The 21,165-nt window shown below is 45.8% G+C and overlaps 2 protein-coding genes across 11 annotated transcripts in view; one reads left to right on the plus strand and one right to left on the minus strand.

Annotated features, from left to right (window-relative positions):
• Nucleotides 1-20,344, minus strand: part of LOC135219137 (cytoplasmic dynein 1 intermediate chain-like) — a 181,950-nt gene extending 161,606 nt beyond the window's left edge. For 4 of the 10 annotated variants that reach the window (XM_064255643.1, XM_064255642.1, XM_064255638.1 and 1 more), the window contains exon 1: nt 20,116-20,342. In XM_064255643.1, the coding sequence (XP_064111713.1) occupies nt 20,116-20,217 (102 nt within the window). In that variant the 5' untranslated portion in view covers nt 20,218-20,342. Of the gene's footprint in view, nt 1-19,891; nt 20,036-20,115 lie in introns of those variants that run through there. The other 6 variants (XM_064255639.1, XM_064255633.1, XM_064255644.1 and 3 more) reach the window with 4 other exon arrangements.
• LOC135219140 (large ribosomal subunit protein eL6-like) overlaps nt 15,036-21,165 on the plus strand; it is a 102,336-nt gene continuing 96,206 nt past the window's right edge. Inside the window, exon 1 of the mRNA XM_064255645.1 lies at nt 15,036-15,299. The gene's annotated coding sequence lies outside the window, so the exon portion shown is untranslated. The remainder of the gene's footprint in view (nt 15,300-21,165) is intronic.

Raw genomic sequence — 21,165 nt, forward strand, 5'->3', positions numbered from 1 at the left:
GAAAGGGATAGGATGGTGCTCTATTAGTAGCTCACCCTGCATCTCGTCCTTACCCAGCAGGGTGACGACCGTGTCCCTCTACCCAAAGGTAGAGGGAAGAAAAAGATGGGAAGAGGAGCCAGTCACACTCTCATTCCTCATCCATTCTTACGGTCACACCAGGACTCGATGCTGTTCAGCCTGCGAGGGTCTGGGTTAACACACAATGTGTTGAGCAACCACCACGGTTCCCAAGGAAAAAGATCCAAGGAACTGTGGGCAATATCCTGAAGGTAGAAGGAGGTGCATGCGGTCCGGTTGGACCAGGCGCCTGCCTTCATTACCTGCGCCACGGAGAAGTTCTTGCGGAACGCGAGAGAATGATGAAGAGGCGTCCACACTCATCCTGGGTGTCGAGTTTTCTCAGACAGATCCGTCGCACCTTCACAGGACAAAGCAGCATAGCCTTCGTATCGGAGGCGGTGAAGTCCATTAGGGAGGGTATTGTGAAAGACTCGAACCAATCGTCAGTTACCGAAGGGTTCTGAGTCTTCGCTACGAAGATCGGTACGAAATCGAGCGTCACAAATCCCCATCCCTTTGTGCTTGACTTCTCAAGAGAAGTCATGCAGTTACCTAAGACGAAAAGAAGGGAATAGTCGTATGACCTATCCCTCTTCTCGACTTTGGTTATGTACAGTACTCATACTGACAAGCTATTAAGACGAAGTAATGATTGCTCTGGAACAACCGAACTAAGTCCACAGCATAGTTCGTAACTGACTCGGGCGCTGACAGCTGCCGACTGACTGGTTCGGAATCAGTAGAGGCAAGTTGTCCAACGATCCGGTAAGTCACGTGACCATTCGCCCTTTAAAGAGTTATGCTGAGAGACCAAACAAATAAAATATTTGTTAGTCACCGATGCCGGACGGCGCGGCGATGATTCTCTTAATGCATAAGCTCAAAAGGCGAAAGTCAATTGCCTTCAAAAGACCGAGGTCCCTGATGGCAAGAAATCTCATAGACGTTGAATCTCAGCTTAAGGAGAAACAACACTATGTGACGTTGAAGACGAAGGTAGGCAATGAATGCAACCTACGTCTTCCAGCTGAATCGAGAGAAGGAATCTCAAGATTCTAAACCTGTGCTTACAAATGACTGAAAACGCTAACCGCCATTTCATTGCTGTCCGTTGTGCAATGAAAGCGGGGCGTTCTTCAGTAATGAAACACAGGGGAGAGCCGCTTGAAGAACTGCTTCTCATGGGCTGAACGTTTGGAAGTAGAGCTGGCAGGTGTGGGAGTAGGCGATGTCTTTCAATACATCTGCTAATCCGGGGTGAACAATGAACAAATTGTACACCTCCGAATACAAGATATTTGAGGACAAACTCAGATTCCGCAAAAATCATTCGCATTATCGGGATACGATGCAGCAAGAGACTATTACAGAATTCTGTTACCGTGCGGTAAACAGAAAGATGAGAGTCGAATAGATATCTCTGTTTAAAATTCTCGCAATACCGAAGACGATGAATACTAGCGTTTCACCGCAGTAGATGGTCATTCATGTATGCGAGAATCCCCGTTAATCAGACTTAAGTCCGTGATTGTTGGGCAGAGTACGGTTGTTATTCAATCAAAGCAGGTGAGAAAGACATAAACAACCGTCTACCTCAAAGCGGCAGCTGATACTGAAATGCCTCGGGCAATTCAATACGCAGTAGCTGTCGCTGACTCGTCATCCTGAGTTGCAAGTAATCCTTTCCACGAAGGAATGCGTTCGGCTAGAACCTCCGAGATAAAAAGATATGCTCGAGCAATTATATTTAAGCGAAACGAATTTGCGGTAAATATAAAAGCTTAAATGGTGTTGTTGTGACACACCATAAGTATATAAAATTGAAACTGGAAACTCCTGGGAGGTTGCAGGCAACCCGGGTTGCAGTTCATTAGAATACGTTTCGTCTAAGTCGCAATCCGTAGAATAACCAGGATATGCGCCTACCCCCTCGGACCATTCAACTGCTTAGCAGAATCATGTCGTGAGGTTAATATACGTAGTATTTGTAGGATTCTGAACAACGATCTCCATCCTAAATTCTTTCCTTCAAGAAAACAAAATAAGGATTGGAGATCGACCACCTTCGTTCTCTATTAAAGAGAGTGAAGGAGAAGTCTTCCTCGAAGGAAAGCTTCAATGGTGAACAGAATACTAAGACGATAGTTCCAGCCAAACTGGATATTCCCGTCCGTTCTTCTCTATTCCAGGTTGGTCGCCTACTGTGAGATAGTCTTCTTTCAGCAGCAGTCTTCTTCCTAATGCTAGAAATTCCAGGAATTCGAGCATAGGCGAGGTTCCCGATTATCGTGTAACATATCGGGGATTCTCGTCTCGCTCACTTTGGACCGTGGTCTCGCCTAAGTGTTTGGAGATCGTAAGAAACTCTAACACTCTGAATGCGCTAGAAATTCGTAGAATTCTAAGCAGTCTGCGAAACCCCCACCGAATTCGTCAAACGATATCGGCTGGTGGTCCTCTCGATTCCCGTAGAAATCGAGAATGGGGCAGGATCCCTCCTCAACGGACCGGGGCTTACGTCAGGTAGGACCCGAAGGTCCCCCCTGGTAGCGCAGTCCCCAACGTGGGATCCTACAGAGAAATCTCTGTAGGATCCTTCCCCTTTCCCTCGTAGCCGTAAGGAGAGCGGGAATGGGGGAGGAATTGGATACTCGCTCGCCTTCCCAGTGGAACTAGCAGTTGGAGAAGAGTAGGAGCAGCCATCGCCTTGCGGCGATGGCCTCGTCAGAGTCTGGGAAAACGTATCGTCAGGAGAAAAACGTTTTCCCGAGGAGGGTTACGAACTCTCACTGTAGGTAAGGGTCTGCCGCCACTGTGAACGTCGTCTGGGTGGGGCTGATCGACACCTGACAGGAGAGAGCCGATACCAGTCCTCCGACTCATTCCAGTCCTCGTCGAGGTCGAAACCTCTCAGGAGGACCGAAGGAGTATTTAAATACGGTGTCCGAAGACACGTAGAAACGCCGCTGTCGCAGTAGAGGAGGTGGAAGTAGCTTGATCGACCGGCCAGAACTGAGAGAGCCTTCTTGTCCGGAGACGAGAGACTCTGGTTCAAGACAGAATCGGCAAGCTCCGATCGCGGCAAACCCACCGTCGGTTTGGGTTCCCTCTCGGGCCCCAAAACGACTCGAGCAGAGACATGGGCTCTGCTGGTGGGAGCGGCGATCCTTCCCCCAGGTCGTTGTGCTGACGAATCAGTGCAATAACCTGGGTAAAGTTACTCTGAATCTCGGAAGTTACAGCGTCTTGAGGAGTAGGACCGTCCAGTCCCTCCAACAAGAGCAGCTCCCAGGACCCTCCTCCTTCAGAAGAAGGACCAGCAACAGATCCCTGACGGTTGCCTCCAATCACTTGCGCGTACGTCCTGGTTGGTCCTAAGACCAACCTGGCACGTGCGGCGTCGTGACGGGATCGTGAGCGGCGCATCTCTCACGATCACTCCTATATACCTCGCTCTTCCTGGCGTATGCCGAGGAAGTTTGAAGGTATCGGAGAGACAGAACTGACGCTACCCCCTCTCCCCCTGACGGTCGCCTCAATCACTTGCGCGTACGTCCTGGTTGGTCCTAAGACCATACGTGGCACGTGCGGCGTCGTGACGGGATCGTGAGCGCGCACCCTCTCACGATCACTCCTAGCTACCTCGCTCTTCCCGGTGTAGCCCGAGGAAGTTGAAGGTAGTGGAGAGACAGACCTGACGCTCCCCCCCACCCGCTCGCTGGCAGGACCAGCGTACGTGGGGGGCTGCAGCCGATCACCAACCCGCGGTGGGGATCGATCTGCAGGCCTGGCCGTGCCGCTCACCTGTGGCGAGCGGCTCGACTGAGCACTTCGACCCCGGTCCCGTGCGTCAGACGAGCTGCTGCTGGTCACCGTATCCGCCCGGTCCCTGTGGGAGCGGCGGTCAGGTGACCTGTCAGAGCTCGCTTTCGCCGTGAGACGGTGAGCGTCCTCGCGGCACGTCAAACCGCTGGTACCAGCCGAGGCTGGTACCGTCGGTCGAGGGGACCTGGGGGACCTCTTCCCAGCCTCAACCCGTGGCCGGTCAGAGACCGTCACGTCCACACGAGGTACCGGCTGGTCGCTGCGAGAGCGGCCGCTGGCCTGGCGAGAGTCACCTGAGCGGCTCTCGACAGTCTTCTGCTCCGTGCCTCGGTCATGACGCTGAGCGAACTCAGGTGTCTTAACTTTGGCTGCACGGTCACCCGAAGGAGATCGTACACTCGGAACTTCTCGCGGACGAGAAACCGAGCCGGTACCTGGCTTAGCAGCAGAGAGCTGCCAAGACCAGGCGAGGGTGTACCAGCGGTAGCCAGCACACCCTTGGTCCCCGTCTTCTTCTTCTTCTCAGAAGGGGAGACGGGCCCCGTTCCCGAAGGAACAGGAGGACCAGCAGAAGAACCCCCCCAACCCCCCCCGTCACACCGGAATGTGACGAGCCCTTCGAAGTTCCCGAAGGAGTCTTCTTAGGGGGAATAACAAAACCCGGTTACCAGCTGGTCGCTGCGAGAGCGGCCGCTGGCCTGGCGAGAGTCACCTGAGCGGTTTCTCGCCAGCCTTCTGCTCCGTGCCGTGGTCTTGGCGCCGAGCGAACTCTGGCGCCGAAACTTTGGCTGCACGGTCTCCCGAGGGAGAGCGTACACTCGGGATCTCCCGCGAACGAGAGACCGAGCCGGAACCTGGCGTAGCGGCATCGCCGCTAGCACCAGGCGAGGAAGTACCAGAGCTAACCGATACTCCTCTGGTCCCCGTCTATCTCTTCCTTACGGAAGGGGAGACGGGCCCCGCTCCCGAAGGAGCAGGAGGACCAGCAGAAGGACCCCCCGTCCCACCGAGGTGGGACGGGCCCTTAGAAGTTCCCGAAGGAGACTTCTTAGGGGGGGGGGGGGGAGGCAGCCTTCTTCTTCTTCGGCTTATGGGCCTTAGAAGTCGAAGGGGAAGAGGCAGCAACAGACGAAGACGAAGATGACACCTTCCTCTTCTTCGTCAGCTCACGCAGGACAGTCGTCAGGTCCTCCATCCAGGCCGGAGTCGGGCCTATTGCCGAAGCAACACGGCCCGAACTGCACCTGTCCGGAAGGACCTGGGACTGGGGAGACACACCATGGGCAGGACAGCATGGACAGGCGCAGGAACCAGGAGCGACAGGAACAGCAACCAGCTCAGGAGCGGCAGGAACAGCGGCAGCGGTAAACACAGAAGGGACAGCCAAGCCAGTAGCAGGAACCACATCAGCGACAGGTACGGCAGGCCCAGCCATCGCCTCGTAGAATCATCGGCAGCCAGCGTGGTACTGGCGGCCGGTCCAGGGGCGAGCTGCTGGAACAGCGGAAGTCTGGGGCAGGCAACACACAAGAAACACAGGCGGCGGCGGCATACCCCTCCTCGGTACGGCGGCGACCGGCCCTAGAAGCGGCAGACGGCGTCACCGCACAGCATGGGGAGTGTAGACCAGCGGGGGGAAGCAGCATAAGCGGCCGTGAAGGTTGTAGTGGAGACCAACTCCAAGGTCACCGCCCCAGACCTCGCTAGACTCTGCAGCAGATCGTGGATGCTAGGCACGCCCTGCAGCCGCAGTGGTCCATACCTGTCCAAGGTCGTCTCCCACGGCTGTAGCACCTGCGGTAGCACAGACAGATTAGTAAGAGGGGTTCCCTCACGCACGGGGGGGAGACATGCCCCACCCCGAACGGAAGGAAGACCCCAAAAAACAAAATACGAGGAAGCTGAGCGGGGGGGCAGGAAAGAAGACGAAGAATCGGATACCAAGGGAGTCGCGGGAGAGCTTTCCGACGACTTCCTGGCAGACCTTCGCTTCCCCTACCCCCGCACAGCAGTGAAAAGTAATATGAAAATGAAACAGAATACTGCACTTGCGATTCACTTCATAGAACTTAAAGAGGGAAAAATCAATTCCCGGTAAGAGCGGAAAACTTTGATCCATAATAATATGATGCTATCAATAAATATATATGAAAATGAACAATACTGCACTTGCTATTTTCACTTTCACAGCAATAAATCGTAAGGATTAATTCCCGGGTAAGAGCGGAAATTGATCCAAAATTAAATTTGATGCAATTAATAAATGAAAATGAAAACTGCATTGCGAATCCACTTTCATTGCATTCTATTCATACAAAATAAGAGGCTCTTGCCGAGCGCAATCAAGCTCTCGGCAACGAACGCACAGGGCAAAAATATAATGAAAAAGAGTACTTACATCTTTCAATTACACACTTTCGCCCAAAATACATGACTCGGCGCGAGTGCGCCCGCCCTCGGCACCGAGACATAATTCAAGGGTTCAATTCATGAAAAGAGCGGAAATCGCCGTCTCTACGGCGATAGCTCCATGTTGATTCATAATTAAGTAATGAAAATGAAAACAGTGTACTTACAGTTTCATTTTCAAGTCAAACCAAACCATTAGTAGAAAACACAAAATAAACAAAGCATACGACGATGAAGCGGGCAGAGAGCGATGACGAACACGTCCTTCACACCCGCGGCCGAAAGCAAAAGTGATTCTTCACCTCTCGGGCGCGCGGGCGCGCGCACGATCGGACAAGCAGTTAACTACCGTTCTCCCCTTGTTCGAAGCTTACGACCGTCCCAGCTGCCGCTAGTTACCTTCCTATTGTTAAAGGACCGAGGGTTTGTATTACGTATCGGAACAATGAGCTGTTCCTTTGATTTGATTGTGAATGGCTGCATCTCAGAAAGGAGAGATTTCAGTGGAACTCCCATCAGGAAGTTCCAATTGTCCAACCACCAAGAGTGATTCCCTCTAATCTCCTCGCTCAAGGACATAAACAGGGAGGGAGGATCATTCGGTGCTCATCAGTACCACTGAAGCAAGTGCAGATGGAAGACACCCACACTGAACAAGCTTCTCCAGAGACAAAAGCTGTCGGCCCTGAGCAATGCCAAATGACCACGAAAACAAACATGGATCTAGCACTATGGATTGCTGAATAATGCAACCACTCAAAATCATGGTCCACATTCCCAGACTTTCATATGGCTGATCAGAGCCTAACTGGAAAATATAGATGAGTACTAAAATACACTTTTGTGCTAATGCACATCAGGAGCTGTGGATGGTTCAAGAGGACCCTAAGTTTCTACTAAATACCTGCACATAGTTCATTATGACATGCATCTTAAACGCATGAATCCTGTGCTGCAAGTGCACAGTCCAGTGATCACGTGCCTTCACATCAGTAATTCTGGACAAAACAAACACTTATCAAAAATTCTAACAATCTTGCACAAACAGATCAACATGATAACCAGCTGTATCATACTTTTTATCTACGTGTGAACAATCTGGGGATCTTAAGTGTCCTGAGCAAGAAGGCAACACCAACTCTTCTCTGCATATTTGGGCACAAACAAGAAGAGTTTGAGACAGCCCTTATGTTTTGAATGTAAATGGGGAAGACACTGGTCAACCAGCACACTTTGAGAAACCTGTCTCAACCCTACCTCTTGCAGATGTCCCATTACATACAATAAAATGGATGAAACCAGTTTCTACTTGGTCAGCCAGCAAAAACAAATGTCATAAATCAACAACAGCAAAAGAAAAATTGTTTAATTACCTTGTTAACAAGTTTCATCAACAGATTCTACATGCTGCCGAGAAACTCTCTGACATAAAAGGCAGTGGTTAGTATTCTTGAGTAAATAAATGATTGCCTGGCACCTCTACCTAATGTCTAGCAGCCACACCCATCTCCCAGGCAAGCTAAGACCTGCTGTCCTAAGTCATGGCATGATGTACCACTGTAATCACCATAACTGTCAATGATTACCATACATGAACATTTGTCAATCTCCATCACGTCTTCTTTTTATATATACGTATAACCATATATGTAAGGGCAACTTCCTCATATTTGGTATCCCACTGTAGTTTCTTACAAAAGTAATTGGTTTATGCCAAATATTATGACAAAAATACATCAAAGTTAATGAAGGATAGTTTAGCCTTAATGGATGGATAGCTTCTCAGTAGTAATAACAGGTTTGGGGTGGTGGACAGACTGATCATGTAGAGAAGCAATATTAAGCGCCATCAATTTGGAAAGAATTGGGCAGGAAAGAAATGCCTATACAGGCAGTCCCCGGGTTACGACGGGGGTTCCGTTCTTGAGACGCGTCGTAAGCCGAAAATCGTCGTAAGCCGGAACGACGCTTGGAAATATGTCTTAAACTAATAAAAAGTTATAAAAACCTTACTTGTAATCCTTTGGTTACACTACATGTTGTTTCCTGTAGTTTTATGTACAACCTGGAGTTATTTTCATAAAAGAATGCTGGTTCTTGAAGGTAAAAACTATTGTAATCCTCTGGTGACACTACATTCTTGAAGTTTTTGTACAACCTGGAGTGATTTTGCAAAATCTTGAGGGCTACAAGAACAGCTGATTACTATTTACGTATCATATAGACTAATTAAAGTAAATGTATCTTTAAATAGGCTTATATATTAGTATCAACAAAACATTTCCTGCCATGAGTCAGAGGCCGTTTAATGAAACGAACACTTCTCTGTCCTATCTGTTCAGAAAATAAACGTTACGTCAATCCCCGAGACCATTGTTGCCAAAGCGTCTCTCTCTCTCTCTCTCTCTCGTCTCTCTCTCTCATCTCTCTCTCTCTCTCTCTCTCCCTCTCTCTCCTCTTCTTCTCTCTCTCTCTGATCAAATTACATTGGAAACTTGACATACGATTGCCCTAATATACGAATGTTTTGAGATACAACAGAAAATTTGCGAAAATACAAGCTTTGATATACAACGAAATATTTGAGATACGATTTTGCGATGAGTGTTAGTTGTATAGGCGACCGATGGCGTTCAGTCTGTTTGTTTGTTGGTGCTGCATGTTAACACGTCGTTGTTTAGTTCGTTGTATTTGCGCCTATTTTTCGTGTTATTTTGTCTATTTTATTATTAACCATGGGTCTCAAAGCTAAAGACAAAGCAGGTGATAAGAAAAAACCCAAGAAAATGATTTCGATGGAAGCAAAAATGAAATTTTCATTATTAAAATGAAGTTTTATTGTATACTTACCGAACAATTATGATTATACCCACCCTCCTCCCCTTAGGTGGACGGACGGGCAGAAAGAATTGGATTCACCTGGGCAGTTGTACCTGGTTCTCCCGCGAGTGGAGGGAGATGACGTCATCACCACCAGTGTTGGCGACGCCGACGCGCTAAATTTGAATTTAGTATCCTGCCGCTCGTGGAAATCACGGCTCTATAATTGTTCGGTAAGTATACAATAAAACTTCATTTTAATAATGAAAATTTCATTTTTATTGTAGTGTCTTACCGAACAATTATAGAGCTGATTACACATTTATGGGAAGGTGGGATTCAGTGGACCACTAGTATTTTTAAATGGTTACATTTATTGCAATACCAGTAAACACTCAAGGTGTCTGTTGTACCTTACCTTGTAAGAGAGCTACAGCAGACTGTTACTGCCTCTGGTCGGTGCTCTTCTTACTATTGTAGAGGAATTGGAATTTGACCAAAGTTAGCCTCTACAGGAGTGGAATCCTTCCGTAGTTCAAGCGAGTCAAGGCTGACTGACGGAGGATAGTAACAACAAAGATTGCCCTTGCCCTGGGCTAAGACCAGAAATTCAATCATACAAAACATTTGTCACCAACACCAGATTTAAAAACATATATACCCAACCATTGTAAAATCTGACCTAACAGACTGGTGAGTATCCCAGGTACTCAGTACCCCCAGCTTCCCTTGAACTCGACAACCTATTCAAGGTGAAAAGTTAGCATAGAGGTGACGACCCCTGTGCCGTTTCTCCCAACACCATGCCAGAAACCGCCACCGGACCTAACGTTTTACAATTCTCGAAAACCGTTTCTATCTCTTTGAGATAATGACTCGCAAAAACCGAATTCGATCTCCAGAACGTGCTCTGAAGAATCGAAGCTAAAGATAAATTCTTTCTGAATGCTAAAGAAGTTGCCACTGCTCTAACCTCGTGAGCTTTAACTCTCAGAACGGAAAGATTGTCGTTCTCGGACTGCGAGTGAGCTTCCCTGATAAGCTCTCTAATAAAGAACGATATAGCATTCTTAGAAAGAGGACGAGAGGGATTTTGAACCGAGGTCCAGAGCTTAGAAGATTGTCCTCTGATACCCTTAGTGGCAAACAGATACTGCTTAATAGCCCTGACTGGACATAAGAGCCTTTCTTCCTCCTCATGTCCAACCAAATCAGATAAGTTCCTTACCACAAAACTCCTCGGCACCGATTAGAAGGATTCTCATTTTTGGCTAGAAAGGTCAAAGATACCGAAAATACAGCATTGCCTTGAGAGAAACCGACTCTTTTGTCTATAGCGTGCAATTCGCTGACACGCTTAGCAGAAGCTAGTGCAATAAGAAAGAGTGCCTTCTTAGTCAAGTTCCTGAGTGAAGCCGACTTCAAAGGCTCAAACGGTGGCCCCATGAGGAACTTAAGCACACATCTAAGTTCCAAGCCACTGTATCTTGCGGGAGCTTAGTGGTTTCGAAAGACCTAATGAGGTCCGACAGATCTGAATTGGAGGAAATATCCAAACCTCGATGTCGAAAAACCGAAGAGAGCATGGCTCTATATCCTCTGATCGTCGAAGGAGCCAGTTTCTTAGAGTTCCTAAGAAATAGAAGAAAATCTGCTATTTCTGTTAAAGAGGTCGCAGAAGTAGAGACTTTAGCACTTCTACACCACTCTCTGAAGATTCTCCACTTCCCTTGATAGAGTTTGTTAGAAGACTCTCTCCTACAACGAGCGATAGCTTCTGCAGCTCTTCTTGAAAATCCTTTCGCTCTGACAAGATTCCGGACAGTCTGAACCCTGTCAGAGCTAGAGCGGACAAGTTTTGGTGGAACCTCTTGAAGTGAGGTTGTTTGAGAAGCCACTTCTCTGGAGGAAGAAGTCTGGGGAAGTCTACTAACAACTGGAGAAGGTCCGGGAACCACTCTTTCCTGGGCCAAAAGGGAGCGATTAACGTTAGCGTTACATTGCTGTGCGACATGAACTTGTTCAGCACCTCTCTTATTAGACCGAACGGAGGAGGGAATGCATAAGCTTCCAGACCCGACCAATCCAACAGCATTGCGTCCACCGACAAGCTAGAGGATCTGGGACTGGAGAACAAAAGAGAGGAAGACGGTTGTTCCTCGATGTCGCGAACAGGTCTATTGACGGTCGTCCCCAAAGGCGCCAAAGTTTCTGACAAATCTTGTTGTCCAAAGTCCACTCCAGAGGTAACACTTGCTGTTGACGACTTAACTCGTCCGCCAGGACGTTCATCTTTCCCGGAACAAATCTCGGGACTAGCTGAACCTTCGCTTGTTTGACCACAGGAGGAGATCCTTGGCTACTTCGTACAGAGAGAAAGACTGAGTCCCCCCCTGTTTCCGCACGTACGAGAGAGCCGTGGAGTTGTCGGAATGCACTGCCACTACTCGGCCTTTCTACTAAGCTCCGAAACTGTCTGACCATAAGAAAATTGCTTAACAGTTCCTTTAAATATGTGGAACTTCTCCTTCTCCGACCAAGCTCCTGAAGTCCGTTGATTTCCCAGTAGGGCTCCCCAACCTGTGTCCGATGCGTCGGAAAAGAACTGTAGGTTCGGGAGGATGGGTCGTAAATCTAACCCTTCTTCCAACCTTGCTCGAGAGAGCCACCACCTTAGGTCCTCTTTTATTTGATCTGTGACAGGAAAGGTAATCGAGTCTGGTTGTGTCTTCCTGCACCAAGAGGCTCTCAGGAAAAACTGCAGAGGTCTCATGTGCAGTCTTCCCAACGTCACAAATTTCTCCACTGACGTCAATTTGCCCAGGAGCCTCATCCACTGATTGGCAGAACTTACCTTTTTGTCCAAGAACTCCTGAACTGTCTCCAGCAGCCTTGAACCTCTTCGGGGACAGAAAAGCCCGAAAAACTTGAGCATTCAGAATCATCCCCAAATAAAGGATGCTCTGAGATGGAACCAACTGGGACTTCTGTTTGTTGACCAGAATTCCTAACTTTCTGGCAAGATCCAGAGTTGTTCCAAGGTCCTTCATGCACCGACTCTCTGATTCCGACCGGAGAAGCCAATCGTCCAGATAGAGGGAGATTCTTACTCCTAATATGTGTAGCCAGCTTCCTATCGGGGATAGAACCCTGGTGAAAACTTGAGGAGCGGTCGCTAGTCCGAAGCAAAGCGCCCGAAACTGAAACACCTTGCCTTCGAACATGAACCTCAGGTACTTCCGAGATTCGCGATGTATCGGAATGTGAAAATAAGCGTCTTGCATGTCCAGAGAGACCATCCAATCCCCGTCTGATGGACTCCAGAACCGACCGAGTGGTCTCCATATGAAATTTTGTTTTCTGGACATGCAAGTTCAGGGCGCTCACATCCAAAACCGGCCTCCAGCCCCCTGATGACTTGGGAACTACAAAAAGGCGATTGTAAAAGCCTGGAGGAAAATCCCCTTCTATCTGTTCTATCGCTTCTTTGAGAACAAGCGCTTCCACTTCTGCGGCTAGCGCCAGAAATTTGTCTGAGCCCGGAGAGTATGCCTGGAATGGAATTGGCACAGGTGAGAGCGAGGGAGGTGAAACGAGAGGAATACGATAGCCGAACTTGAGTACTTGCACTACCCAGGCTTCTGCTCCTCTGTTTTCCCATTCCTCCCAAAACAGAGCCAGCCTGGCTCCCACTGGTGCATGAAGAACCGAGCTTTCATTTGGAAGGTTTGTTAACCTTGGCCGAGGCCTTAGACTGAGGTCGCAAATTCGATTTCGGCCGAAAGAAGCTTGCTTGGGTTTTCTCCCTCGAAAAGGCGCTTGGGCCAGAGGAGAAACCGAAGGAACAGTCTCCACAGGAGCTTTAGGTCTCTTAGTAGACTGTGCCAGTAAATCCGAAGTAGATTTCTTATCTAGCGCAGATGAAATTGACAACACTACATCGTCTGGAAAGAGGTTATCTTTCACAAAAGGAGCAAACAAGAGAGCAGACTTCTGTTGGGACGTAACCCTTTTAGAAGCAAAGGAGCACCAAGTTGCCTTTTCTTAAGGGTACCAAAGGCGATGAGCGAAGCTAACTCATCACATCCATCCCTAATGGATTTGTCCGCACAGGACAGAACACCAATCCAATCCTCCGCTAACTCCTGGGAAAGAGAAGGACAGTCTTCGATCTTGGCCGCTAAAGCGCCAATAGTCCAATCAAGGAAGCTAAAGACTTCCAAAAGTTTAAATTGATTCTTTACAACGTGGTCCAACTCAGGCGCTGTAAAGAAAACTTTCGCTGCGGCGAAAGCAGATCTTCTAGAGGAGTCGATTAAACTGGAGAAGTCTCCCTGGGAGGAGGCAGAAACTCCCAGAGAAGGAGCTTCCCCAGTTACATAAAACCTATACCTCTTACGAAGCAACTTAGAGGGAGGGTAAGCAAAAAGAGCCTTCCCTAAGTCTCTTTTCATAGACATCCATTTCTCCGTCTCTTTCAACGAATGTCTAACCGCTTTAGATAGAACAAGTTTTGGGAGGAGAGGGTCTGAAGTTTTCCTCCTCATCAAAAAAGTCGAAGTTGGGGAGCGCGGAGCCGCTTTCTCAAAATAATCTGGATAAGATACCAGAAGAAATCTAAGGAGACGTGAATAACACGAGAGGTGATGTGAATCCTCCTCCTCTACTTCTTCTTCATTCTCCGATACCGCCGAAGAAGTAGACGGAACTACAAACCGGATCTGAAGGTTTCGAACCACCCTTGGACTCATTCATCCAGTTGGTTAACATCTCTAACTGCTTGCGCAAAGGCGCCAGAGACGAATCAAAAACAGTTAACGTAGGCTTGGAAGAGCCTAAATGTTCAGCAGGAGGCGGAAAAAACTACTTGCGCCTCGCTCGGAGCCGCCGAAATTCGAGGCGAAACAGGCGCATCAGGCGTAACAGACGAAAAAGCGCCTAAAGAAACACCCTTAGAACTGCTAGCTACAGCGCTAAAACCACAATCTCTACTAGTAGATGGAGCCGAAAAAGGCACAGATTGAGGCGACGAACGAGCCGCTAACGGCCGAGGCGCAACCCTACTCTCAGGCTCCTTATACCGCTTGACTGGAGGAGGCGAAGAATCGGCGCCTGAACGCCTCTTTAAGGGACGCGAAACGGGCGAATCTCGCCAAGAGCGCCGTGCGACCGGAGACGAATCGCTTGAATCATTTGAAAGGCGTCTGACCGCAACACCTTTCCAACGCTTAACCGAGCCCTGTTGAGGCGCAACAGGCTCAACAAGAGAGGCGCCTGTCTGTGGGCAAATCCCGATCGACTCCCTTGGACTTCCGGTATGTCTTCTCCCCGGTGCGGGGGAGCTGGACAGTGACCTTTGTCTAGGAGACGTGTCAGGACAGACAGACGCACCCTCAACTACACTCTTACCTGAGGCCGCTTTCTCCAAAAACGTCTTAACTGAATTACCAAGTTGCAAAACCGTATTCGCTAGTACCGAAAATTTCTGATCTAACCTCGATTCCAGACTGGCAATGGTGTCGGAAGAAACTACACGGGAAGCCGGAGAAGTGGGATTAGTAGGAGGAATAGGAGGTGTAGTTAAAGGAGACATAACAATTTGAGGAGAAACAGAAGGAACAGAAGCATCGCAAGACGAAGCGGAGCTAAGTCTACTTTCCCTAAGCGCTGCTTTTCTAATTCTGTCTTTAGCTAATTTCTCCGAGTATGAACTAAAAAACTTCCATTGAGAATCAGTCCAATCACTACACTCGTTACATGTTCGATCTGCTGAACAAACCTGTCCCCTACACTTAACACATTTAGTGTGAGAATCATACTCTAGCTTGGATAATCTAGTTTTACATCCTGAGATGCAAAACCTAACTCCCGACGGACTAGAATCCGACATGGCAACGCCTAAATAAAAGCAAAATAACAACAACGCCAAAAAAGAGTACTTCACCAATTCCGAAGATCAAATCCACAAGAAAAAAGCGAAGCAAAGTTATCCAACCGCACCGACCACCGATGTTCACCGGACGCCGGCAGGAAAAGAATTGGATTCACCTGGGCAGTTGTACCTGGTTCTCCCGCGAGTGGAGGGAGATGACGTCATCACCACCAGTGTTGGCGACGCCGACGCGCTAAATTTGAATTTAGTATCCTGCCGCTCGTGGAAATCACGGCTCTATAATTGTTCGGTAAGACACTACAATAAAACATGAAATTATAGCAAAGCATGAACGTGGCGTTCGTATCGTCGATTTGGCAAACGAGTATGGTCGAAATCCTTCTACAATATCCACGATCATCAAGCAGAAGGAAGCTATAAAAACCCCCGAGACCATTGTTGCCAAAGCGTCTCTCTCTCTCTCTCTCTCTCTCTCTCTCTGATCAAATTACGTACTGGATAATGTCTCTCTTTGGATACTTCGATTTTGCCAAATATTGAGGGCTAAAAGAACAGTTGATTACTATTTACGTATCATATAGACTAATTAAAGTAAACGTATCTTTAAATAGGCTTATATTATTAGTATCAACAAAACATTTACTGGCATGAGTCAGAGGCCGTTTAACGAAACGAACACTTCTCTGTCCTTAACTCGGAGCGTCGGAAGACGCCTCTGCCTCTCTCTCTCTCTCTCTCTCTCTCTCTCTCTCTCTCTCTCTCTCTCTCTCTCTCTCTCTGATCAAATTACTGGATAATGTCTCTCTTTGGATACTTGGAATTTGCGTTGTAATCTAACCAGAAACTTCGTTTTGTTATTATTACTGGAAACAAGCAATGATTTTTTCATTATTTGCGCTTTTGGACTGTTATATGTAAACTAGTATGTATTCATTGTCGCTCGGAAACTAGTTCCACATATGAGGCGTCACTAAAAAACATAGAAAAATACAACATAAAAAGTGTCGAAAATCATCATAATCTCAAAATTTTTGTTGTAATCTAACCAGAAACTTATTTTTATTAATATACTGTGCTAAACTATAAAGGATTTTTATCATAGTATGCGGTTTTTTTAAAATGCGTCGTTAACTCGGAGCCTTCGGAAGCGTCAGCGTCGTAACCTCAGAACAAGCGTCGTAACCCAGGACGGATTTTTCCATTGAATATTTAAGAAAAAGCGTCGTAACCTCGGAACGTCGTAAGCCGGAACCGTCGTAACCCGGGGACCGCCTGTACTTCTATGGCCCATAAATTCACTAAAGGCAAATTTTACACATTGGCAAAAATCATGAATTTGGCATCCCAGGACTTCAGTTCTGTTTCTGACTTCAAGGGAGAATGTACTGCGTCTCTGTCACACATGACGTCTTTTTGTATATTTGCTCATAAATATACCAAGGGGGTTGTTGTTGAATTTTGGTCTTGTCTTTTACAATAGTTTGTCGGTTGCAAATGTAATTTTGCAAAGAAAAATGCAAAGAAATATTACAAAACACATGTACAAATAAAAAAAGTTACTGATTCCTTGTTTTCAGTAAATTTACGTAAATATTTTTTAACAAATATGCTATGAATTTGTTACGGATTTTATTTTTTATGTTTTAATATTGTGTGAGCTGTAATCATAATTTTACAAAAAGAAATAATATTATTTATTAGAAAAAACATATATAAGTTGGTAAAATTTATGATTGTCTTGTAAAAGAGGTCCCACAAGGGATTGTAAGTACAGGCAGTCCCCAAGTTACGATGAGTTCCGTTCTTGAGACACGTCATAAGCCGAAAATCGTCGTGAGCCAGAACATTGTCAAAAATCCCAAGAAAACCTTACTTTCAATGCTTTGGGTGCATTGAAATCTATGTAAACTGCATTCTTATTGCATTTTTCATAAAAAAAAACCTTCAAATATTGATTATTTTGCATTTTTGGTGTCATATTTCATCTGCCAGATCAGCGTTGTAGGTGTCGTAACCATGGAAATAATGTCTGATGAATATAATTGAGAAGTGCCTTAACCTCGGAATGTCGTAAGCCGAACCCGTCGTAACCCAGGGACTGCCTGTAGTCATTTTCAACTTCTTGTGGAAGGTAGGAAAAATTTTTTTGAATTTTTTTTTTCTTTCACCATGTGCATTTGCAATCTTCCTCTTTACACTTTTTTTTTTTTAATTGGCCGACCTCAAAGTTTACCCAGCCTGAGGAGCTGCATATTCATTTCCTTACCCATCCACTAAGGGTTAATTTCTCAGCAACAAGAAATTTACCATCAATAATGGCAAAATAATGGCAATTTTAACACCTGACCATTATGGAGTGTGAAGGACAAATGAATAATTTAAATATCATTATCATTATTAATATCATTATTTCGACGATGAACCCTATTCATATGGAACAACCCCACAGGGGCCACTGACTTGAAACTCAAGTTTCCTAAAGCTGGTATCACACTAGTCATTTCTTGCTTGCGGTTTCGGCCAGCATCCAGCCGATGCTCGCGAGCAAAAGTGTTGTATCGTCACACTAGGAACTCGTGGTTTCGAGGAGCCGTGGGAAAAAGTAAACAAAACTGATCAGCTGAAACCATCATGCCGGCCAGAAATTGTCGGACTGTGGCAAAATGTGCTGCAGTGGTGTATTTCTCGGAAACTTACATGAATGCAAGAGTAACTAAAAACGTTTGTGGTTCGAGAGTGGCCCATGAGAAGAGAAGCCAAAGGTCTGAGAGTACGTCCTATCAGCAGCAGCCATCTTGTTTGTTGACACTACATTGTGGCTCGCAGCTCGTGTTGGCTGCTTCCTGTTCTGTTGGAAAGCTAAAATCTCGAGCTAATAGCTCGCGGTTTTCGATTTTCGGCAGCAACGGCTCGCTGCTCGAGAAAAAAGGCCTAGTGTGAGGCCAGCTTAAGAATATTAAGGTGTTCATTAGGAAGGAAAACACAGAAAGAAAAGGTCTCACTCATAAAATAAAAAAAGGAAATTAACAAATTTATACATAGATAATAATTTAAGTACTACATATTATTTAAATGCAAAGGAGATTTCTATCAGGGTAGTAATCCACTGCATCTTCATGTGAACTTTTTGAAGTTTTAATTGCACATTATCCTCAGGGAGACTGTTCCACAATCCAACAGTGTGAAGAATAAAGGACCTCTAGAACCAAAAAGTTCAATACAACATGAATAAGAGTATGAATACTTTGTATACTTTACAAAATCGATTGTACCATAGTTGTTGTTAAGCAGTTCAGCAGCTTTCAAGACATTCTTTGTGGTGAAGCTTAAGTTACTTACAGAACATTTCTAGACTATTCTTAGTTTTATCTAGTTACTTCGTGTCCTTCAATCAGTCTGCAAACATCTCTGAACCACAAATCCAAGTGTCTAATTGCAATTTATCAAAACCAGGAAGCCATGAAGGTGGAAGGAAAGTCAGTCGCCTTCCCTTACTTCTCAGCAATATGCAAACAAAGAGACCAATATCAACCATTAATGTAAGTTAAAGGGGCATAAGTTAAGACCTAGCATCCTAGGTTAGGTTAGGTTAGGATGAATTCCATTTTATTAGCCTATACTACTTAATAAATCTAGGTCATATTTTAAGTCTGAATTGGTTGGGTCAAAAATTATTATCCAAAATTAACCTTCCCCTAACCTAACCTATCCTAAAGGGCCCCATACACTGATCGATTGTTTGAACGATTGTCGTTATCAACAAACCCACACACTATTCAGATATTATGAACAATCTTCGCTCAGATTTCAGTCGAGGCTAGAAGAGACACGCACGATAGGATTATATTGGCAGACAAACACACAGGTTGAACGACCCGTGTATGAAAGACATAAGCGCAAGCCAGCAGCCTGGTTGTGACAGATTCCAGCTGAAATCATTCAGACCACGAAACTCCGTGCACTTTTGCATTCAGACAACCCCATACACAATGTTTTTGCGAACGATACAGACAGTCGTTCAGACAATCATTCATTCAATCGTCCGGGGTAAGAGGCCCTTAAGACTTTGTACCTTACCCTGGTTTGGGGCTTTGGCCGACTGGACCCGCCCCATGTGACGTTATGACTTACCGTAATCATAGTAGGCCAGGAATAAAATTCTCAATTTGTTTGGAAATTACAGTTTCCTATAGCATTTGGGTTGCTTATTAAGAATTTACTATTATTTTTGGGGGGTCAACTGTAATTAATCCACAGGGGCCAGTACTAAACATGGCAAAATACATTTGACGCCCCAAATCCCAAGTGGCTGTCGTATTCGCGGGACTATTCCTTGCAGTCTGTGCGGAGTTATTGCCCAGAATTATATCATTAATTCAACACACTATTACTGTCAAAGCTGTCTATTCATGCTTTACCTAAATTCAAACTAATAAAAGCAAAAAAAATACATAAGTTACTTAGGTCGGCCTCTCAATATGTAGTATGTCCAGGTTACTCAAGAGGTCACTGGCTAAAGTATCTGATGTAAAACATTATATTGAACAAAAATGTGTAAAAGGGATGTAATTTAATATAATCCTAAAGATGGTAAGCATTTTAAGGCGTCTGAAAGCCAGTCTAGGGGTTGACCCTACTTCGCCATGCGCTTGCGGTGACCTATAAAGTACCTAGGTCAGGTCTGCCTACCGTAGGTTAGGGCATCAACCTACGGCCGGGGAAATGCTCCGTAGGTCAACGGAAAAATGCCGAAAATCATTCGGAAAAAATATCTAATCTAGGAGATATTTCTTAGGCACAGAAAATTAAGAACCAAACGGCGGCAAAATAAATCATTCAATAGATAAATGAATAAATTCGGTTCGGTCTCGTCGCTCGTACCACTAAGAGGCGTAGGCCTTCTAACAGCTGCTGCTGCTGTTGGCCCCGTCGGTCACCCCGCTTTTTCAAATCCGAGACGTCGATGATCATGACATGAAGAGGAAGCTGCGGCGTCGACCAAAGGGGGAGAAAAGCAAACGCGTTCAAAGGTCGAACTCGAACTCGACGCTCGAGCGATATATAGTAGTAGGGAAAAACAGGGTCTTACGGGAAAGAAACCTTACCTCTTTCTGTTCCTTTTCTCTCTTTCTCCTCTCTTTTTCCTCCCGCAGGGCCATCAATTTGGCCTTTTTCCTCTCCAGCTCAGCCTTCCGGTCAGCCATCATGACGGCAATTGAAAATCACTCGCTAAAAGAAACGATACGCATAAATTTATATACATAAGAACGAGGTAGTCGGAGGTGAAGCTCCTACCATGACATTTGCCCGTGACTCATCATCAACCGCGGCCGCGTTCAATATCTTCAAGGCAACACATGACTCAAGTGCGTTCAATCGCCTCGCCTCTACCTTTGAAAGTTTTCTACGTGAATTTTTCATTCGTGTGAAAAATCTTAATAGATATAATATTAATAACATACAATTCTGTCTATGACATTAGATATTCGTACTTCGATATTATTTTGCGTGATATAATATTCACAGAATGTGATTCCTTCCGCGTTTCCCGTTCTTACAATATTAATGAACACACCTCAACTAACCCACCCATGTCAATATAAAGAGGTTCAGTTTCGGTTAATATTAAGAAATCAACCTCTTTCGTAGAACTATGTTCAGTTATCTCCGGATATCGGTGTTGGTAATAAATCATCACAATTTTCCATTAAATCATCCTATATACAACACTATGTCTGTGTTTTCTATTTTTAGAAGGACTTCAAATGTAATGAGAATGTGCGAAAACCGGGATAATCAAATTGTTTTCCCCGTCATACTGTTATTTATATAGATAATCCGTTTAGTTATGGCTTAGTTTTGCATGTCTGTGGCAATTTTGTCCATGGATTCTCTTGGAGTCCCTTTCTTTCTTTAATAATATTACCATAGTCACTGTACCTAACAGTTTGGAAAGGATCACTATGTGTATTATAGCTAAATCATAAAGTTACAGATACGAACTGATATTCGTAGTATGGAAAGAAAAAGGTCGACAAGTATTCATTCATTCTATGTATGTTTTTCGTTTTTATCAATATTATATTGTTGAAAGCGAAAATAAGTTACGATAACATGATGTAAAACACATACGCAACACTTGCGGTGCTAGTATT

Source organism: Macrobrachium nipponense, chromosome 1 (assembly GCF_015104395.2).
Source record: "Macrobrachium nipponense isolate FS-2020 chromosome 1, ASM1510439v2, whole genome shotgun sequence".
NCBI lineage: Eukaryota > Metazoa > Arthropoda > Malacostraca > Decapoda > Palaemonidae > Macrobrachium > Macrobrachium nipponense.